The 21,673-nt window shown below is 44.2% G+C and overlaps 1 protein-coding gene across 1 annotated transcript in view; it reads right to left on the bottom strand.

The window, feature by feature from the left end:
- Window positions 1-21,673, bottom strand: part of PAFAH1B1 (platelet activating factor acetylhydrolase 1b regulatory subunit 1) — a 138,844-nt gene that overhangs the window by 20,354 nt on the left and 96,817 nt on the right. Inside the window, exons 7-9 of the mRNA XM_077480493.1 lie at window positions 12,311-12,413; window positions 11,956-12,184; window positions 3,155-3,256 (exon numbers count right to left, since the gene is read on the bottom strand). Coding sequence (XP_077336619.1) covers window positions 3,155-3,256; window positions 11,956-12,184; window positions 12,311-12,413 — 434 coding nt within the window. The remainder of the gene's footprint in view (window positions 1-3,154; window positions 3,257-11,955; window positions 12,185-12,310; window positions 12,414-21,673) is intronic.

Below are 21,673 nucleotides of genomic sequence, written 5' to 3' on the forward strand. Positions count from 1 at the left end.
TCTACCCAAATTGCTATCCATTAGGCCTGAAAATCTCGGATGGGGTTTTGTTTAAAAGCAGTCATGTGAGGGGAATATATTTCAGCCATTAAGTCTGAGAAAAGGACCCTCAAGTTACCCTGCAGCAGCTGTAGGCTGAGGTGAGAGGAGTTGCATTCCTTTTCACTGAAGATTTGTATTTTAGTCTGTGGGAATATAGGGAAGCTTTTGGATACCACTAAATTTAACAGGCATCCTGTATGAAGAGGGCCGAGACTGTTCCAAAAAGGTGACAAAAAAATAAAAAATAAAACAAAAAAGGGAAGTGGGTGTAAATACTTGCCAATTGTGACACCGGAGGGGGGAGGGTTCCGATCAGCGGAAGTTCCACTTTAGGGTGGAACCCCACTTTAAATCCTGCTTATTTACATTCTACTGATCGCAATATTATAATGGCTTCGTTTAGATTTTTATTGCAACTCATATACTCCTATTCTTGGATATAGCAAGGAGGCAATAAAAGTCACTTCTCTTAGCTTTACCGATGTCCACCAAGTCCAAAAGGTGATCATGGAGGCTGATCACCATTCAGAAAACACTACTGCTGAGTCAGTTTAAACCGCCCCAATCCCTACCGCCTTTAGCTGCTGAGGCAACAGCCAAAGGCATACACATGCCACAGCAGAATTTAAGCCCCCTGTTGCTTTTGGTGGGTGTTACCACCTGCCAATTGCAACCCATTCAAGTAAATAGGGCCACTTTGTAAGTGCCCCGCCACTGCTTGCGTGTGTTGCTTTGGTGAGAAAGCAACATAACGCTGCCTGCTTTATCCCCTTGTTTGCAGTACTGCACAAGGTTGCAGTGCACTTGCAGAATGGCCTCTAACTTGAAATGGGTCATGCTTGGCACCCACCAACCATGACAGGGCGTATAACTCCTGCTGCATTGTGTATACCCCTGGCTACTGCAGCTAAAGGGGGTGCGGGGTGATAAAAGCCTCATCTATGGAGTTTTACCACCCCCCCAAACTGAAAATGTAAGTGAACCCTTACTGTTCTGATCCCCTATACTGTAAAGTTCACATTGATTTGCTTTGGATTACCTCAGTGCATTTGCAACTTTTCTGGGATAGCTGCACTTTATAGACTATTTCCTGTAGGTGTGATGTACTTTCTGAAAGCGCACCAAAACTCCTGCATTCAGAAAGTGCACCAAATCTGCAGGATATAAGTGAAGAGTCTGGCTAAGCGCAGCAAAACCACAGAAAAGACGCAGGTACACCACACCTGCAGTGTGGGTAAACCGCAGGATGTCAGTGTGAACACAGTCCTTCTGCATTGCCCTCTGCTTGATTGGGGAGTCAGCAAGCTCAGACTATGCTCTACCAATATCCTGGTCATAAGCTACTGGTAGATCGTGATCTATGGGTTGCTGACCCTGCACTAGGCTATCCACTGTTATTTCCTCTTTAGTGAATATAGATCAGACTGAGTTCATTCCTTTTCTTAAAGAACCCAGGACCTTCTCCACATACTAAAGCTTAAGGAATAAGTTTACCTTCCAAAAAAGGCCTGGTCAACAGGTGAACTGGGCCGCATGGAAAATTCTCCCCTTAAAGGATTGGGCACTTGAGGTAGATCTTAATCTCCCTCTTCGATGGGCATAAAGATTTCAGATGTGCCAGATCTCATCCCAATAAATCTCACTCAGTTAACCACTTCCATACCGGGCCTATTCTGGCACTTCTCTCCTACACGTAAAATCTTTTTTTGCTAGAAAATTACTTGGAACCAAACATTAAATATATATTTTTTTTTTAGCAGAGACCCTAGGGAACAAAACGGTGGTCATTGTAACTTATGTTGCACCGTATTTGCGCAACAATTTTTCAAATGCTTTGAGGGAAAAAAGTTTAAATATTTTTTACAAAAAACAGTAAAGTTAAACGCATTGTTTTTTGATAATGTGAAAGATGTTACGCCGAGTAGATACCCAACATGTCACACTTTAAAACTGCGAAAACTTGTGGAATGGGGCCAAACTTTGGTACTTAAAAATCTTCATAGGCGACACTTTTTTTTTTTTTTTTTTTTTTTACAGGCTACCAGTTTAGAGTTAGAGTTGTTACACTTTAACGCACACGGCAATACCTCACATGTGTGATTCGAATGCCGTTTACATATGTGAGTGCAAATTACAGATGTGTTCGCCTCTGTGCGTGAGCACATGGGGACGACGGGGGGGTTGGGGGTAGGCTTTAAATTATTAGTTTATTTTACTTACATTTTTGTTTTAAAATATTTTATTGTTTGTAGTTAAAAATATAGTTCAGGTTTACAAAGATGGAACAGGCAATTGTAATGCATCACACAATATATCTTAAATGTTTATATCATATGAAGTGAATACAGAAAACAAGAATTATACAAAATAAAAAGGTAAAGTATAGGAAGTACGAGGATGGAATACGTTTATTAAGAAGTGTGGGGGAAAAGTAAGGTGCAGGAAAGTATGCATAATAGAGAAAAGGAAGATAGTTGGAGGAGAATCAGAAGACGGTTCCAGGGCCAAGTTCTGGCAATATGGCTTGGCTTCATCTGGAGATTAAATAAGTCTTTCCAACTATTTTTAGTTATTCACACTTCAAGAAAGTCAAGTAGTAAATTTTACTTAAATTTTTTTTTAACTTTTTTTGGACCACTTTTATTCCTATTACAAGGTATGTAAACATCCCTTGTTATAGGAGTGGGAGTTCATTTGACTCCCTCAGGCTGGAAAGATTGAGGGGAAAAAAAAAAGAACGATTGATCTAATTTTCCAGCCTAGTTCTTGGCTTTACTTCCGATGGCCTGACGTGAAGTCATAACGTCACGCCCGAGCCTCCGAAGGCCATAGAGCGGACTTTGTGCTTTTTTTTTGCACTAGAACACTAGTTAAAACAAAAAAGGCGCCCCCCCCAAAAACCCACACAAACCTAGAAAGGTTGGTTTAAACTAAAATGCAGTGCAGGAAAGTGCATTTTCAGCACCAAATCACATCCTACTGCAGTACTAAGAGGTTTGATTAAGTGTTTAATTTTAAAAACAATTTCAAGAGATTTAAAAACTGAACTATTCAATTACACTTGCTATAAAACATAATCAGAAATTATTGCAAAGAGGTTTGTTAGACTCACAAGTGTCATTAGGCACATGCCAGTACTGATATCCCACATCTTAATAGTCTTATCTCTGGAACCTGAAAGCAAAAAAGGTCCAGGCTTACCACTCTTCTTAGTCTGTGAGGAAACAAAGGTTTGGTATCAGATTATAAATATCAGAAAAGGGAGGGGAAACAGACAAAAAAAAACTCAACAGCACAGACTACAGATCAGTAGGTAAAAAACAAGGGGGTTATTTACTAAAGGCAAATCCACTTTGCACTGCAAGTGCACTTGTAAGTGCAATCGCTGTAGATCTGAGAGGGACATGCAAGAAAAATAAAAACAGCATTTTAGCTTGCACACGATTGGATGATAAAATCAGCAGAGCTACCCCTCAGATCTACAGAGACTGCACTTCCACGTGCACTTGCAGTGCAAGGTGGATTTGCCTTTAGTAAATTAACCCCAATGTTTTAAGCAAAACAATGGAAGTCTAGACACATTTAAGCATCACTGTCCTCAACAGAAGAAAACGGCTTACAAAAACATTCAAAGTTTAGCTCAGAACCGTTTCGTAAAAATCAGATTTCTGCAATGACCATCTAAAAACATTACCATTCTTAAAAATTGTGAGTAAACTCCCATCTCTGACTTACCTAGAGGTAAGCCCATAATAAGGCTTACCTATAGGTAGTATAAAAAAAAAAAATCTCTAAAACGTGCAATGAATTACATAAATTTCAAGTAGCTGCATTCGCAGTGATTAAACTAAAATTTATTCACATCACAAGTTGAGGCGAGTGTCATCTCTAGGAGAAAAGCACCAAGAACTGCAGTAAGTAGCCATGTGAACTACATGGGATTCCTAAAAAGCAATGCAGTTAAAGCAGCATTAAACCCAAAACCAAAAATGTAATATATTGCAGCATATCAATCATTAATTGTGGTGCCTGCATTACTTTCTTTTCAAGGCTTCTTTGTTCTTACCTGATCTGGCCAGTAACACCTCCTGTATTAGCGTGCCCCCACTCTGGATGAAGGAACATAGGGGCATCTTTGGATAGCAGCAGTCGGTGAGGGGAAGTGGAGTGTTAGATGTGCAAGTAGATTTAGGTACACTAACAAATTGAAGCCAAACTCCAGCCAATCCTTTATAAGCAGTTACAGTAAACCATTTTATAGTTTCCTTTGGGATAATAGGATTTTTATAACAGCTCAACTGTAAAATCCTTTTCTTTGAAGTACATAATGGGACACAGAGCCATAGTAGTTACTACGTGGGTTATAAGCCACATTCAGGTGATTGACACTGGCACGCCTTAAAATTAAAAAGTGCACTCTGTATATAACCCCTCCCACTGGTGGGAGTACCTCAGTTTTGTAGCAAAGCAATACACATGTATACTAAAGAAGGGAGGGACCTCTGTCACATCAGAGCCATAGTAGTTACTGTGTGGGATGTTCCATAGCAATGCCTACTGAAGGGAGGGGAGAGCATAAAAAGTAGGGCACCAAGATACTAGAGGACTCGTACTGCAGCCTGCAGTACACTGCACCCAAAGGCAATATCCTCATGATCTTTTACATCTACTTGATAGAATCTGGTAAATGTATGGACTGAAGACCAAGTTGTGGCATTACAGATCTGAGCCATGGAGGGGAAAAAAATAAAATAAAAATGGGCTAACTTTACTCTTTATTCATTGAAGTGTATTTTTTCCCAAAAAATTGCGTTTGAAAAGACCACTGGGCAAATAGTGCGACATAAAATATTGCAGCAATTTACATTTTATTCCCTAGGGTCTCTGCTAAAATATATATAATGTTTGGGGGTTCCAAGTAATTTTCTAGCAAAAAAATATTGATTTTAACTTTATCAAGTGTCAGAAAAAGATTTAGACTAAGTGGTTAAACTTCCTGCATTTACATGTTTAAAAACCTGGCAGACTGCCTGGATTTTTTTTCTTTACACACAGAAGTTTCCGTTTAATCTAAGGAAGAGTTGGTTACAATGTTTCATTAAAAAAAAATAAAAAAATAAAAACACTTAGACTGCCAGGATGTTTTCTTTTGACAGCTGAGGGAGCAGATAAGTCTCTCCAGTTATATGAAAGAATCGGCAAACTCTGCAATAGAAATCGTCAGAGGGGTTGAATGGAGATCACGATTTAACGATTAATTGTGCAGCTCTACTTTGTGATGCACTACCCAAGAAGCACTAAAAGCCCTGGAGAAGTGCGCTTTAATATGAACAATCACTTGACGAATACATTTAGAAATAGATTTCAACGCTGCCTGTCCTCTTTTAGGACAGTCTGCCAACACAAGCAAAACATCTGTTTTATGAATATGAGTGGACATTTAATAGACTGACTGGCGACATCTGGCCTTGATAGTACTCGAGGCCAGCTTCATTTCTAATCCTATCTGTAGGAATTCAAGGATCCTACCTATGACATATTTTTCCTGGGTTATCAACCCCTGGATTCACGGCAAGAGACATATGCCTTCCAGATTCTATAGTATATGACTCTGGAAGCCAGTTTCCTAGTATTAACCAAGTAGACACTAGGTCGACCGATATTTGCAGTTTTTTAATTAATCGGCATTGGCCGATTGTGCTGATAAAAAGGCCGATTGGAACTACAGTGCGACTTGCAAATGACTTCTGTAATAGAAGTCAATGCAAGTTGCCTAAGCCTTCGGTGAAGAGACTTTCCTCCTCTTTGGGCAGTCTGCCAAGAAAAGAGTAAAGAGATAGGGTCCTTTCACACGGGGCGGATCAGTTCTGATCCGCCCCGTGGATATCCGTTTGCTCAGCGGGGATCACTCCGCCGATCCCCGCTGAGCAGGGAGATGACAGGTCCGTCTCTGCATACTGCGCAGGGACGGACCTGTCACAGCACCGCTCTCCCCTATGGGAGATCGGATGACGGACCGCAGTGCCCGTCGTCACCCGATCCGATCCGCATACGGATGGAAAAAAAGCTTTTTCCTCCGTTACACTTTTTCGGATCGGAGCGGGTCGGATGTCAGCGGACATGTCACCGCTGACATCCGACGCTCCATAGAGCTCTATGGAGCACCCGTTCAGGTCCGCCTAAAAAACTGACAGGTGGGCCTGAACGGGACGTCAGTGTGAAAGGGGCCATACAAATGTTTACACTTATGAATGAACTGAGCTCTGTGTATAGAGTGCTCAGTTTAACCATTTAAAGACTAAATCTTTTCTGACACTTGTTGCTTACAAGTAAAAATCCTGTATTTTCTGCCAGAAAATCACATAGAACCCCCAAAAATTATATATTTTTTTAGCAAAGATCCTAGGGAATAAAATAGCGGTTGTTGCAATATTTTATGTCACACGGCATTTGCGCAGAGGTCTTTCAAACGCGATTTTTTTTGGGGGGAAAAAAACCACACTAATGATAAAAAAATAAACAAAATGTTAGCCCATTTTTTTCGTCCAAAAGTTTTGACTGTCTTTATTTAATATATACCGCATTTATCGGCCTATAACACGCACCGGCGTATAACATGCACCCCAAGATTTGGGAGGGAATTTTAAGGAAAATTTTTTTGCTAGTGGGGAGCATATAACCCAGCTAGCAACCGAGGAAGAGGTTAAATGTGCTCGTGAAGCGCCGCTGCCAAATCGCATTGAATGCGCTTCGGCAGTGGTGCCCATTCATATCAGTGGGAAGGAGTGGTGGAGGAGCAGTATACACCACTCCAAACGTGCTGCTTGCAGGACTTTTTTTTTTTTTTTTAACACCCTGACAGCGCATCGCCTCAGTGTGAAAGCACTCAGACTTTCACACAGACTGCAGGGGAGCTGTTTTGCAGGCACTTTACCGGCGCTATTTTTAGCCCAAAAGCACATGAAAAACGCCCCAGTGGGAAAGGTGTTTTAGATTTTATGAGATGAAGGGGGGAAAAAAAAGGAAAAAAACATATATATATTTCTAAATATCGGCATCGGCCAGAGAAAAACCCATATTGGTCGACCTCTAGTAGACACTACTGAAGCCAACAGCCTAGCCAAACCACTCAATTTTGCGTTTATAAGGTAGGATGGAATACCGGACCTTGCGAGATAAAGTCTAGCCATAGCGGTAGGGACCAAGGCTCCTCTTACCATCATTTTTACGACCTCATGTGAGAATGGATCCTGACAGGACAATTCTGTAGTCTGAGCGTCCATGCCGCCAGGCATACTGCCCGAATCTCTAGAATATTGATGGGCAAGGTCATCTCTGATTTGGACCATTTCCCTTGGACAGACGCTTCTTCCAGGATTGCTCCCCAGCCCAGAAGGCTGGCATCTAACCACCTTCCAGGTAACTAGTAGAAAGGATTTTCCTTTTTGAAGATTCTTGGATATCAAATACCAATTGAGGCTCTGACGCACTTTGGAAGTCCAGAGCTTGGACCTTCTTATTCAAATTGACAGGATACTGTTTTGCAGCAGTCTTGAACGAAACTGCACATAAGAAACTGACTCCTTTTTTGGAGGCGATTTTAACCTCCCTTCCGACTATAGCCTGATGCACAAAGCAAAGGTATTACCAGAAGGAATGCATACATTGCTTGAGCAATAGTCGAGCTCTGCTGCTGCTATTAATGCTCAGCCTAATGAAGCAAATGTGTCAAAGGAATGCCTGTCACCAAACCCCATATACCTTGGCTCTTGTGTCCCTCCGCAACTTGAAACAGCAAAAAGGGTGCCTTTAAAACACACATTTCCCACGCTGGGTGTTGGAGGGTGCCAATGCGGCGCTAAGCCCCGCCCCCCATCGCTATGGCCCTTCCTCTACTTTCAAAAGAAAGTTTTTCCTGTGCGAGCACAGGCTCCGATCCTATGGGATCAACAGAGAAATGGCGGAGGGGTTTACGCTTTTTTGAGCGCTCTTTCCCTGAAGAAAAAAAAAAAAAATAAAAAAAAAAAAACACAACAGCACAGAATTACCTGCTGTCGGCCGGAGGAAGGGAAAACTGCTGTTTCCTGGACACATCATGGGCTCTCTGAGAAGCATGAGACCTAAGTGCTCTATACAGCCCCCAGTGGTGACACATAGGCATGACAATATTTACTAATTAAAAGGAGACAAGAATTTTGAAAATGTGAAAACCTCCACTTACCTTTCCCCCCGCAGGGTTTTCTGTGGTAAACAGACCCAATCTTCACCCTTCACTGTGGGTTCCGTTAAACCTTCAGGAGCTGGGGATCCTCGAGGAAACCCACAATCCTGGACCTGTAATAGCACCTTCGCCAGTAAAACTTTATGGCCTTAATACCAAAAAGTACTGGATCCTGTGGTCCAGCTCTTTAAAAAGAAGTGTTACAGGCAAGACCTTGTTTCTTCGGATACGAGGCCCAGGTACCATTCAATTCGGCCAAAAAGACACTTTGAATGGCTCTGGCTGTATGGCTAGCCCCAGCAAGATTTTGCTCCAGTGGAGGCTCAGCACAGCACATATTTACTCATTACCAACACCTTAGACACTGGCGAAAAAACTGAGGTACTCCCACCAGTGGGAGGGGTTATATAGGGAGTGCACTTTTTAATTTAAGGTGTGCCAGTGCCCATCACCTGAAGGTGGCCTATAACCCACATAGTAACTACTATGGCGCTGTGTCCCGTGATGTACGATAAGAAAAAAGGTTTTATATAAAGGCTGATTATAAGCACCCTTCTGAAATATTAAATGGTTTGCTTAATGTCTAACTGATGCATTCTGCAGAAGAGCTTTTCCTTTTCAAAAACAGCATTTATGGCGTGTTAATGAAGGGCATTGGGGGAGAGGCAGTGGAGGGTCCTGTACTCTAGAATGCACTTGGAAATAACAGAAAACTAGAACAGAGCAGCTCCAGCCACTTCCTGTTTGTACAGAGCAGCTATGTGGTAAGAACATTTCCAGGCACCGTGGCAACATACATGTGGTAGTATGCTGCCCTGGATTGGGTTCCAGGAAAGAAAAATTAACGAATACTACCACAAGTACGCAGCCATTGATTGGCGACAGGAAAAGAAATTACAGTAAGTATTTTATACTATTTTCCATTTTGATTCTGTATGCAGGCAAAAGCATCAAGCTAGCCAGCAATACGGACAGTGCCAGGCAGGAGCAGAGGCACTTAGCATTGTCAGCGGCAAAGCTTTTTGTGTCAAAGTTGAGCTGGACCAAGCAGAGTGTCAAAAAGAATAAAGTATACAAATCCACCTTGCAGAAAATAAAAATATCCGCCATCACCCCACAAAAAAAACATGCCTCAAAGTAGATCATTTCCTATACATCACTTCCCTTTTAACCACTTCAGCCCCCTGGAAGATTTTACCCCGACCAGGGCACTTTTTGCGATCCAACACTGCGTTGCTTTGACAATTGCGCGGTCGTGCGACGTTGCAAACAAACAAAATTGCTGTCTCTCCCCCCCCCCCCCCCCCACACAAATAGAGCTTTCTTTTGGTGGTATTTGATCACCTTTTTTTTGTTTTTTGTTTGCGTAAAAAATAAAGGAGCGACAATTTTGAAGAAAGGCATTTTTGACTTTTTGCTAGAATATCCCTCAAAAATATATACAAACTTTTTTCTTCCTCAGTTTAGGAAATAAGGCAATAAGCGCATATTGGTTGGTTTGCGCAAAGTTTATAGCGTCTACAAAATGGGGCATAGCCTTATGGCATTTTTATAAAGTAATGGTGGCGATCTGCAATTTTTATTGGGACTACGACATTATGGCGGACACGTCAGACAATTTTGACACATTTTTGGGACCATTGGCATTAATACAGCGATCAAAGCTATAAAATTGCATTGATTACTGTAAAAATGTCACTGGCAGTGAAGGAGTTAACAGTAGGGGGCGATCAAGGGGTTAAAGTGTGTAAAAACCCTGTATTTTCTGCTAGAAAAATCACTTAGAACCCCCAAAAATTATATAATTTTTTTAGCACAGACCCTAGGGAATAAAATAGCAATTGTTGCAATATTTAATGTCACACAGTATTTGCGCAGCATTCTTTCAAATGTAATTTTTTGGAAAAAAATACACTAATGATAAAAAAAAAACCCCCACTAAAAAATAGTAGTTATTACATTTTTTTTCCGCCAAAAGTTTTGATTACCTGTTTTTGTTTAATATTTAATATATAGTTTTTTTAAACCTAAATTATACATACAAGTGAACTGATTGGAGGTTTGTTTTGTTTAATGTTTAAATGTAAGAAATTTTCTGTATCACTTATTACCGTATTTATCAGCGTATAATACAAGCTTTCTCCCCCTTATAATCAGGAGAAAATTGTGGGTGCGTGTTATGCTGATCCCATGCCGATCTCTTCTGACTGAGCGATCACTGCCGAGATCCACTTAGCCAAGTGTACTCGGCTCCGCTCAGTAGGGCGGGACTAGGCGTGACCCAAGTACACTTGGCTATGTGTATCTCGGCTCCGCCCAGTCCCTGCGATCTCAGCGGCGTTCGCTCCGGCGAGTCTCGGTGACACCAATTTTTAATTAAGCCAAGAGATGGACATGGCTGCAGTGGACACTGATAAGGCTGCATTGATGGGCATTTAAATGCAAGATTTTTTTTCCTTAAAAATCCCTCTTAAACTTTGGGTGTGTTATGCGTTAATAAGGTAGTTGTGAATCAAAAACACGCGTTAGATTTTTTGAGATGAAAGGGGGGAGGGGAATCGGCCTAACATATCGCCCCCAAAAATCATCATATATTAGCCGCCGTGATTTCTAAATACTGGCCAGAGAAAAACCCCTATCGGTCGACCTCGAGTATAAATGAGCCCTTACTTGGCATGTTCTTTTCTTGCTAAACTGTATGAAGAAAAATAAGCCTGTCACAAACATTGACAACATCTTTCAACCTGTACTACTGCGCTGGCATAACTGTGGAGACGGTGGGAGGTGGAGACGGTGGAGGAGCTCAATCACATGCCAACCTGCGCACACCGATGTACTTCGGCAGAATGGCAAAGTAAACAAGCATCTCCCCGTTTCGCATAGTGACAGTGTCACTGATCTCTGCTCACTCTGATCGGAGCAGAGATCAGTGACATGTCATACACAGCCTCGCCCCCTCACAGTTAGAAACACTCCCCAGGGCTCACTTAAACCCTACACTGCCACCTAGTGGTTAACCCCTTCACTGCCAGTGTTATGTACACAGGAATCCGAGCATTTGTATAGCACCGATTGCTGTATAAAAGGACAATGGTCCCAAAAATGTCATAATGTCACATTCACGCTAAAAATCGCAGACAGTCGCCATTATTAGTAAAAAAATAAAAATGCCAAAACTATTCCCTATTTTGTAAACGCTATAAATTTTGCGCAAACCAATCCATCGCTTATTATGATTTTAACCAAAAATATGTATCGACCTAAACTGAGGAAAAAACTTTTATATATATTTTGGGGGATATTATAGCAAAATGTAAAAAATAATGCGTTTTTTCCAAAATGTACGCTCTTTGTGATTATAGCGCAAAAAATAAAAACCGCAGGTGTGATCCAACACCACCAAAAAAAAGCTCCATTTCTGAGAGGGAAAAAAAGGATGTCCATTTTGTTTGGGAGACACATCACACGACCGCGCAATTGTCAGTTAAAGCGACGCAGTGCCAAAAATCGCAAAAAGGGCTCTGGTCTTGCCTGCAAAATGGTTCGGGGCTTAAGTGGTTAACCAGGAAACGTGCCATTAAAAAGGTAGAAAATAACCATGGAAAAATACATTTAAATGCAGAGAACGATCTGCAATCGAGGTGAAGGGAAAAAAAAAAAAAAGTCTAGCACCAAGGATAAGAAAACACTACCTCTGATCCTGTTGCATCCAATATAGTAGTAAAGGAGCTTTCGGGGGCCCAGGAAATACACTCTACAACGTGCTCATGTTCTCTAAGCTCTGCTTTGCATTCTTTTGTTGCTACCACCCAAACACGGACCGTCTGATCATTAGAACAACTTGCGATTAGGGTACCATCTTGATTTGGCCTCACCATTCGCACCCATTCTCTGTGTCCTGTGAACGTTTTCACACAATACCTAAAAGTATTCAAAAAAAAAAAAAAAGTTTTTAAATATATATTTATTTCGTATGTCCAGATTAGCTGGGAAAATAGATTAGTGCTTTAATGACACCAATTGTTGGAAATAAAGTTAAACACTTACCCAGTATGAACCTCCCACATCTTAATGGTTTTATCCCTTGAGGCTGACACTATATGATCTCCATTAGGCATTATAGCTACTGAAGAAACATTGTGATCATGACCTAAAGACAAAACAAAAAAAGAAAAAAAAAAAAACTTGTAACAGAATAGCATTGCCCCCCCTGCCAGTAGATCTACAAACATTATATTAACTGCAAAACACACAGGAGAGCAATATGGATGTTTACTTCCACAAACAAGCCTAAAAGCAAAAAACATTTCTGATATTATAGTAAACTTAATGACACAAAGGCATTGATTTACTAAAGGTAAAATAGACGGTTCATTTTGCAAGGGAAGTTGCACTTTGCAAGGAGATTGTACCCAGTACTATACTGGAGTACTAGTGCTAGGTGACTTAGAAAGCAGATAAATGGAGCGTGAGTGCCAGATGAACACCTCTGATGAAACAGTCTTGTGGGGGCTTCAGAGAAGTAAAGTGGAGAGCATGACATCACATCACCCAGAAGCCACAGCCTGTGTGAGAGCTAGTGGGGAGGAGTATACTGATAAATTCTCTGGCCATGCTGTGATGCTTTCTAACCACATCAGTACTGGGCACTTTCGCCCCCTTCCTTCCCAGACCAATTTTCAGCGCCTTCGCACTTTCGACAATTGGTGGTATTTATTCACCACTCCGTTTTTTATTTTTCGCAATGTAAGCTAAAAAGAGCGGAAATTTGGGGGGAAAAAATATTCTCTTCTATTTTAAAAGAAATCCAATAAAATCGAATTTTGTCATCAATTTAAGCCAAAATATGATCTTATTCTGCTACATGTTTTTGTTTAAAAAAATTCCGTATAACTGGTTCATGTGATCACGGACAGATGTATGCAAATGATCATGTACAGATGTGAGCAGGCGATCATGGACATGTGTGCAGATAATCATTGGGATATGGGATTTTAGTGTGACATGTGGGGGACATGCGTTTTACATTGTGTGGTGACACTAGGTTGGTGATCAGTGAGTGAAAAGCTGTAAATAGAATTTTGTACTCACCGTTAAATCCTTTTCTCTGTAATTCACCGACTTACACAGCTCCTCTTAGCCATTGGGTTGTTACGCCACCTTTAGGAGAAAACTAGGCATAATATGTTATGAAAAATCACAGAACTTTAAGTTCCGCCCGAAGGGGCGGTCCCTTAGGTAACAACCCCCCCAGGCTGCCATGCAGCCTCAGTACATCAAAAAGCAGTATAGCGTAAAGAAAAATAGGAGGGGCGGGTGCTGTGTCAGTCGGTGAATTACAGAGAAAAGGATTTTACGGTGAGTACAAAAAAAAATCCTATTTTCTCTTATATTCACCGACTGACAGCTCCTCTTAGCCATTGGGACGTCCCCAAGCAGTGCCAAAATGAGGGGTGGGAAAACGGCATAAAAACTTCATCCACCATGGCAAGTGGGAACTAGTATAAACTTTACCCACAAAAAAACGGCAGTGTGTGGAAAAACCACCACAAACACAGGGTGCTCCTCAACAGAGAGACACTACCCTCAAACTGTACCAAAACTGCGATAACAAATGCAACAGTGCATTAACGCTACTGCGTTTTTACCAAAAAAAAAAAAAAAAAAAGGAAACATTGTATATGCAATTGCAACTATACAGCTGCCTGCAAAGCTTTGCGGCCAAAACAGGCATAAGCCAATGCACTGACATCTACCTTGTAGAATCTTGTGAAGCTGTGAACAGACGACCAGGTCGCCGCGTTACACACTTGAGCGACAGATGCATGATGTCGGTAGGCCCAAGACGTTCCGATTGCCCTCGTGAAGTGGGCCGTGACCGGAAAGGAGGGCACCTGGCCCTTCAAGGCATAGGCTTGTACTACAATCTGTCTGATCCACCTGGAAATGGCGGTCGACTAGACCGCCGTGCCTTTCTTTGGATCAGCCACCGAAACGTCAAAGTCTTCTTCTACTTCCAGAAGGGAGCCGTGGCAGACAAATACATCCTCAGAGCCCAAACCACGACCAAGGAATGGAGGGCCACCTCCTTAGGATGTGTTGGCTTAGGACACGGAGATGGTAACACAATGTCTTAGTTTATGTGAAACGCCGAGACCACCTTCGGCAGGAAAGAAGGCTGCGGACGCAACACCTCCTTATCCTTGTGGATAAACAGATAGGGCGACTTGCAGGACAAGGCCGCCAGTTCCGAAACCCTCCTGGCCGATGTGATGGCCACTAGAAAGACCACTTTCTGGGAAAGAGTCAGAGGGATCTCTGATATTTTCAAATGACGGTTTTTGCAGCGCCGATAACACCAGATTCAGATCCCACAGGGGTAACTGGACGCACCGGAGGAACTACATGACGGACCCCTTGGACAAAAGTACTCACTAGAAAGTGAGATGCCAGGGATCGCTGGAAAAAAAAAAAAAAAAAAGCCAAATTTGTCCTTTAATGGTGCTCAAATCCAGTTTCTGGTCTACTCCTTGCTGAAGAAACAGCAGTATCCTGGATATAGAAAAGGAGCGCGGATGCCATCCTCTCCTCACATGGAGATGTAGGCCTTCCAGGTACGATGATATATCTTCCGAGAAGAAAATTTCCATGCTCTCAGCATAGTTAGGATCACCAAGTCTGAAAGAACCCGGTTCCTCAACACCTGGGTCTCAATAGCCATGCCGTTATAACCAACGATGGTAAAGCAGGATGGAGAATCAGACCCTGACACAGAAGGTCTTCTAGTAATGGCAGTCACCAGGCGCACCAGGTCTGCGTACCAAGGATGCTGGGGCCAATCTGGGGCAAATCAGAATTACTGGAATTCCCCCGGCCTCCACTCTGCGGAGCAGACGTGGTAACAGTTCAGTGGAGGAAAGGCATAGATCAGCCGGTACTGATCCCACGGAGCCACCACGCGTCTGCCCACGGATCTCTTGTCCTGGACACGAATCTCGGCATCTTCCGATTGAGACGGGAGGCCAGAAAATCCATGTCTGGTGTGCCCCACCGCAGGCAAAGTAGCCTGACCAAACTTCGGATGCAACGCCCATTCTCCTGTGTCCAGCATCTGGCGACTTAGATAGCCCACCTGCCAGTTCCACTCCCAGGATGTAAATGGTACATGTCACTATGCCCACCGTAGTATGTGAGTGACCTCCCGTGAGGCGACCAAGCTTCTTGTTCCTCCTTGGTGATTGACGATTGCCACAACCGTGGCGTTGTCTGCCTGGACCCTGAAAGGTCTCATCGACCATGTGGAGAGGCATAGCCTGATTGCTCTTAGTTCGAGCAGATTGATCGGCAGCTTGGATTCCTCCGCCAACCAGAGGCCCTGGGTCGACAACTCCCATTACTCCACCCCAGCCGGATAGGCTGGCGTTTGTTGTGATCACCGTCCATTTCAGAGGTAGGAACGACTTCCCGGACTAAAGTACCGGGGACCTCAGCCACCAGATCAGGGAATCCCTAACTGGCTCACCTGAATCTGTCAATCCAGGGACAATGGAGATTTGTCCCATTTTGTCAAAATCTCCTTCTGCAGGACTCTGGTGTGGAACTGGGCATATGGTACTGCCTTGAAGGAGGCCACCATGAGTCCCAGGACTCGCATGCAGAAGCACATCGACAACCACTTGTGGTTCATCAGCAGTTTTACCGCAGCTCTGAGAGTCTGCAGCTTGTCTGAAGGGAGAAACACTCACTTCCATGGAGTCCAGCAGGAAGCCTAGGTACTCCAAGTGCTCACGGTACGATCACCGTTCAGCCACCAAAATTCTTGCAGGGTCTGCATGGTGATCGCCACATCCTCTTCTAACTGAGGCAGAAGATGCTCTCAGGAGGAGATTGTCTAGGTATCCCACGATCACGCGCTGACATAACGCCAAAATAGGAGCCAATACCTTGGTAAAGACTCGGGAGGCTGATGCCAAAGCAAAAGGAGAGCCACAAACTGGTAGTGGGCTTCGGACTGCAATTCGGAGAAAGTTCTTATGCTGGAGGCATATGGGTATGTGCAGGTATGCATCCTGGATGTCCAAGGACGCCAGGGAGTCCCCTTGATGGAGCGCAGCAACTACTGAGCGAACTGATTCCATTCTGAACCTCTGTACTGTCACAAAGTAATTGAGGGCTTTTAGATCCAAGATTGTAGTCCAAGAAGGAAGGGGTACGTCCAAACAGGTTAGAGTAGAACCCCTGGAAAGGTTTTGATTCCGGAACAGGTACTATCACCCCACGACTCAGAAGGCCCCTTACCGCCCCCAAGAAGGCCTCCCGGTGAGCCGGGAGTATGGGTATGCTGGAGGGGAAGAATCTGTTTTGCAGCCAAGAGAGGAACTACCTTGTAGCTTGAGGAAATCAGATCGCAGACCCAATGGTCGGACAGCCGAGAGGTCCACTGGGCTGCAAACTCCCAAAGGCGACCCCCACCCGTGTTGCAGGCGGGGGCAAACTTTCATGCGGTAGCACGTTTGCTTGCAGAGTTGGGGTTCCAGGGACGCTTTGGTCCTTCAGTGGTCATCCTTACGGGCTGGGGACGTTTGGTAGAAGTTCCGGGCGGACGAAAAAGCCGTTTGAACGGAAAATGAGGGCTCTTGCCTACAGCGTGGCTCCTTAGCCTTCCTGGCCTGTGGGAGTAGCATACTCTCACCACCTGTGGCATTTTTAATAATGTCATCCAAAGAGCCGGTCGCCAAGGAAGGGAAGATCCGTCAAGGCTTTTTTGGATGCCTGGTCAGCAGACCAGCATTATTACCAAATCAGGCGCCTCAGCACCACTGCTGACACTGAAGCCCTGGATAACAGGGGAAGAATATCCAGGGGGGCCGCGTCACAAACTAACTTAAGGCCTTGCACTAGTTGGTCTGCTAGTTCCACGCAGACAGGAGAAGCCTGTTCTCCCAGTTCGCGGTGCAATAGTTCTGCAAAACAAGTGTGGATGCCAGTACTGGTCTCATGGTTGACCCCATAACCGTAAATAAGGAAAGAGTCACTGCCTCGGCCTTCCTGTCCGTGGGTTCCTTAAATGCAGGAGTCCCCTCTACCGGCATCGTGGTTACATTGTTTAATCTGGATACTGGGGGGTCCACGCCCAGAGGAGCCGACCATTTTTTGAGAAGGCTCTCCTTCAAAGGGGTAACGCACTGCCATGTATTTGGGGACCGAAAAAGTCCGGTGCAGTCGACCCTACCCTGTCTGCCACCTGATGGGGACTTAGGAGGGTGGGACCACCTTGTCCTAACTGCTGCTGGCTGAGAGGTTCTTTCCCGCAGGACTCACCACCCTGACTGGTTCTGCACTGTCCAGCTAGTAGTGCCTGTGTTCCTTGTCAGCTCCCAGGTGCATAGGAGATCATCCAGAGCTGCTGCTTATGGCACTGAAACCGATCTACAAGGTGTTCAGGCTCAAAGAAAATGGCCGTTGAGTGTTCAGTATAAGGACATAAAACACAGGGAAAATGGCCGGACTACAGGAAAGCATGCTGCTCCTAGAGACTGACCAAAAAATGTGCTCAGGTTTCAAGAAAATGGCCGCAGAGCATCCAGTATAAAAGGACAAAAAGACAGAAAATGCCCACCAAGCTACAGGAGAGCATGCTGCTCCTTGCCCTCACCTAAGATGGCCGCTGAACACTGAAATACAATGAGGGACATTGACAGAGAATGGTAGTGAACAGCGTTGCAGGGATCACAGACACAGCCTCAGACACCCCCAGGGAGAGAAAAAAAAAACATCAGGGCACAGCCAGTGCACGCAGCCCCCCCCCCCCCCCCCCAGGTGAGAGCCCCTACACATGACACACACCGCTCAGCCACATTCAGCATCCCCCACAGGGAGGGGGGGGGGGAGGGAAGATGGGGACAGAGAGAAGAGAGGGAGGTGAGGGACCACCGAATCGACCTCCCAGGGAATGCCCAGCTGCTGAGCCCCACCGAGTCAGGGAGAGCTTTACTTACCAGTCCTGCAGAGCTGGGAGACATTCCATCACAGACCCACTCTCCGATCAGTACGGGGTGGCTGCTGGCCACGGCACACTGACGCAGACGTCAGTATCCCGGTCATATGTGTGACCTGGAGCATTAAAGCTCACCGAACGCTTCTGGAGCTGAGGTACGTTGTGGCCGACCCAGCGCGTAGTTCTGGTCTGCACATGCTCGCTGGCCAGGCTGGGGAGACTACAAGCATAAGGGTACCCAGCCCGGCACTCAGCCGGCTGTTGATAGCAGATCACAGGATCTTCAGTCTTGCGCAAAAAGCAAAGCTTCTGCAGAAAAAAAACCCTGACCGTATGGGCCCGCAGGGTTCCTAGGTCCTTCACTAGGCAAACATAAAAATGAGGCTGCATGGCAGGCTGGGGGGACCGCCCCTTGGGCGTAACTTAAAGTTCTATGTTTTTTTCATAACATGTTAAGCTTATTCTTCTCCTAAAGGTGGCGTAACAAGCCAATGGCTTAGAGGAGCTGTGTCAGTCAGTGAATTACAGAGAAAAGGATTTAACGGCTGGGTTTACATCACATGATGGCTGTGATTGGACATGACCACCATGTGATCAGGAGGGCCAATCGCAGATCGCTCCTGCCAATCGGAGATGCGCCGTTTCTGGGTGACACGAGCGCACCGGGATCGCGCAGCTGCGTGGGTAAGCGCGTGATCGCCCTCCTTCTGAGGGACATTTCTGAACGTCCACTCAGGAGAGAGTGCCCATCTGGCTGTTTATGTACATTGGCCAGGTGGGAAGTAGTTAAAGCTGTCTTTTTAGGTCGGTATATTTTGGTTACATACTCTATTACATTTTCAACCTGAGAACACTGGAAGCATTTGTGTTTGCCTTTGCCAAAGGAGAGTGGTTCTCAAACCTAAGAGATGTGGTGGCCCTGTTGGGGAGTCCCTGAAAAAGCTGAAGGAGGGGTATGGAGAGGGTGAGCGCATTAACTTGTTTATGTTAAGGCATGTGATGTAATCAACTGAAGAGTATTGTTGGTATTCACAAGTGTTTATGTTCATCACTATGGAGCACTGTGAAGAGTTATTGGACTTTATGTAGTTTGTTGGTTTATGAACAGTTTAGCACCTTCATTTATTTTGGGTGATAATTTTGCACATCTGGTGTTTTCAGTGGCCTCAAAGCGCTGACCTTTTTTGTTATTCAACCTGACTGGTGTGAATGAATGTATAAGTGCTAAGCGGCTGAGAATACATTGGGTACAGGTTTTTTTTTTTTTTTTTTTTTTTTTTTCCGCTGTGCAGTCCTGTTCTATTTGTTATGTTTTGCCTTGTGGAATAAATTTCATAAAAACTGTATGTTGGTACCAAGAACAGGGTCAAATCAACTGCTGCTGATGCTTGCACTCACCTGTGAACCACATATTACAGTACCCAAAACTGTAAATAGCTGGAGACTTTAAAAGCTTCTACAACTTACCTATTTAGTCAAGGTGATGCTTTTATCTTCATATGTGCTTGTTGGGGGAAGGGCAATTTAATTTTAATAAACGTACTTTTTTTTAGTTTATTGCTATTTCTATAGGGACTGGTAGCCTATTGCAAGCGAGAGAATCTTTTTAAAGTGTTACTAAACCCATGAATGCAACAATAATTTATCCGCAGTACACAATTTATTAATGTGTTATTTTCATTAAAATAAAACCACTTTATACCTTTTCTGATGAGTGTTATACAGCAATCATGTGATATATAGAAGTGTTTGGCCAAGCTCTGAATGTTCCTGTAGGAGATTTCACTATTTGACGCCGACTGATCTCCAACCCTCTGTCCTACCAGCACTCCAGGGAATGCTCTCTCCAGCAATAGAGACCAAACTGAGCATGTGCAGCCAGCCCAGGGGCGGATCCAGAGTCTAGTCTCGGGAGGGGCACTGCCAGAAAATAAGGCTGCTTTCACACTGGGGTGGGCGGGCGACGGCGGTAAAGGCCGCTAACGGGACGGTTTTATCTCATTTATTTCTACTGAGACACACAGCCGCTATATCCCAATATGACATGTTGGTGCGGGTACTTGAATAAACCCTGCATGCATTCTGGGATCCGCACGCATGACATACTGGGATATAGCGCTGTGTGTCTCAGTATAAATAAATGGGATGTATGTAACACTTTATGCATCCCCAAGCCAGTAAAAGACAGCCCTGCATGTCAGACGCATGTCTGCCCTGTGTGAATGAAGCATAAAGATACAGATTTCTGTCATTCTATATCATCATTATTATCATGATAATCACACAATACAGGTGCTGTGGCTCAACGCACCTGTGCTGTGTGATTATCATGATGATAATGATGATGATTGGTAATTGTAATATGACACATGGAGGGGGGTTAATGTACTCACTGATGTATTACTGACCAGTGGCAATTAATTAACCCCTTTGTGCTGCATTAGTGGCAGTGTTTATAAACCCCTTCATGCTGTAGCATAAAAGGGGTTAATTAACATTGATGGTGCCACTGTCATTAATGCAGCACAAAGGGGTTAATTGTCACTGATCACAAATACATGAGTGAGTACATTAACCCCCTCCATGTGCCATATTACAATTACCAGTGTAAATTATTTCACCCCACCCCCAAAGCATTCACCACTTCACCTGTAAGACAAGGTGTTAACTAATTAACATAACAATGCCGCTCGTAGCTCATTAACATAACAATGCCGCTCGTAGCTCATTAACACAACACTGCCTTAGCTAAGTAAGTGATCACTCACTTGCAGTGCACTGAGCTGGCTACAGTCCATCTTGTCTTCAATCCTGCGCGCCTCTGAATCGTGACGTCACACCAGCCGGGACTAGGAAGCTCCTGTCGGGTAGAGATCACTCCGCCTGACAGGGAAGTGAAGTGACACTCGTGCCGCTCTGCTGCAACTCTGCCAGCATGTAGCAGCAGCCCGTGTCACATAAATTACAGACCCCCATAGTGACCCACTGGCCCCCTCTAAATAAACTGATGGAAGCCAGGGGAAGCAGCAATAAAGTCCCAGCTGCATTTAGATGCCTCATGCTAATCTGGTGAGGTGGCGGAGGGAGAAAGCCTTGGAGTAAGTTCTATTTTCTCGGAGGGGGCAATTGTCCCGTTGCCCCCCCCCCTGGATCCGCCCCTGAGCCAGCCTCCACACATTGGGTCTCTCTGGGACTTTTCCAGTGCAGGAGAGGGAAGATCTGTTCATACACGATCAGCCTTTTTAAACAATGCGGAAGATTAAACCCTTAGGTTCCACAGTGAGTATAACAAGCATGCTGTACTGCATATACAAAGCGATTTTACTGGTGTGAGCTTGGTAACACTTCAGGGCACATTAAAGGGTTAAACTGTTAAGCTTTTAAACTAATGAAGTCTCCTAAAGACAACTACA

Source organism: Lithobates pipiens, unplaced genomic scaffold (genome assembly GCF_037356315.1).
Source record: "Lithobates pipiens isolate NorthernLeopardFrog02 unplaced genomic scaffold, aLitPip1_a1.2 Scaffold_16, whole genome shotgun sequence".
NCBI lineage: Eukaryota > Metazoa > Chordata > Amphibia > Anura > Ranidae > Lithobates > Lithobates pipiens.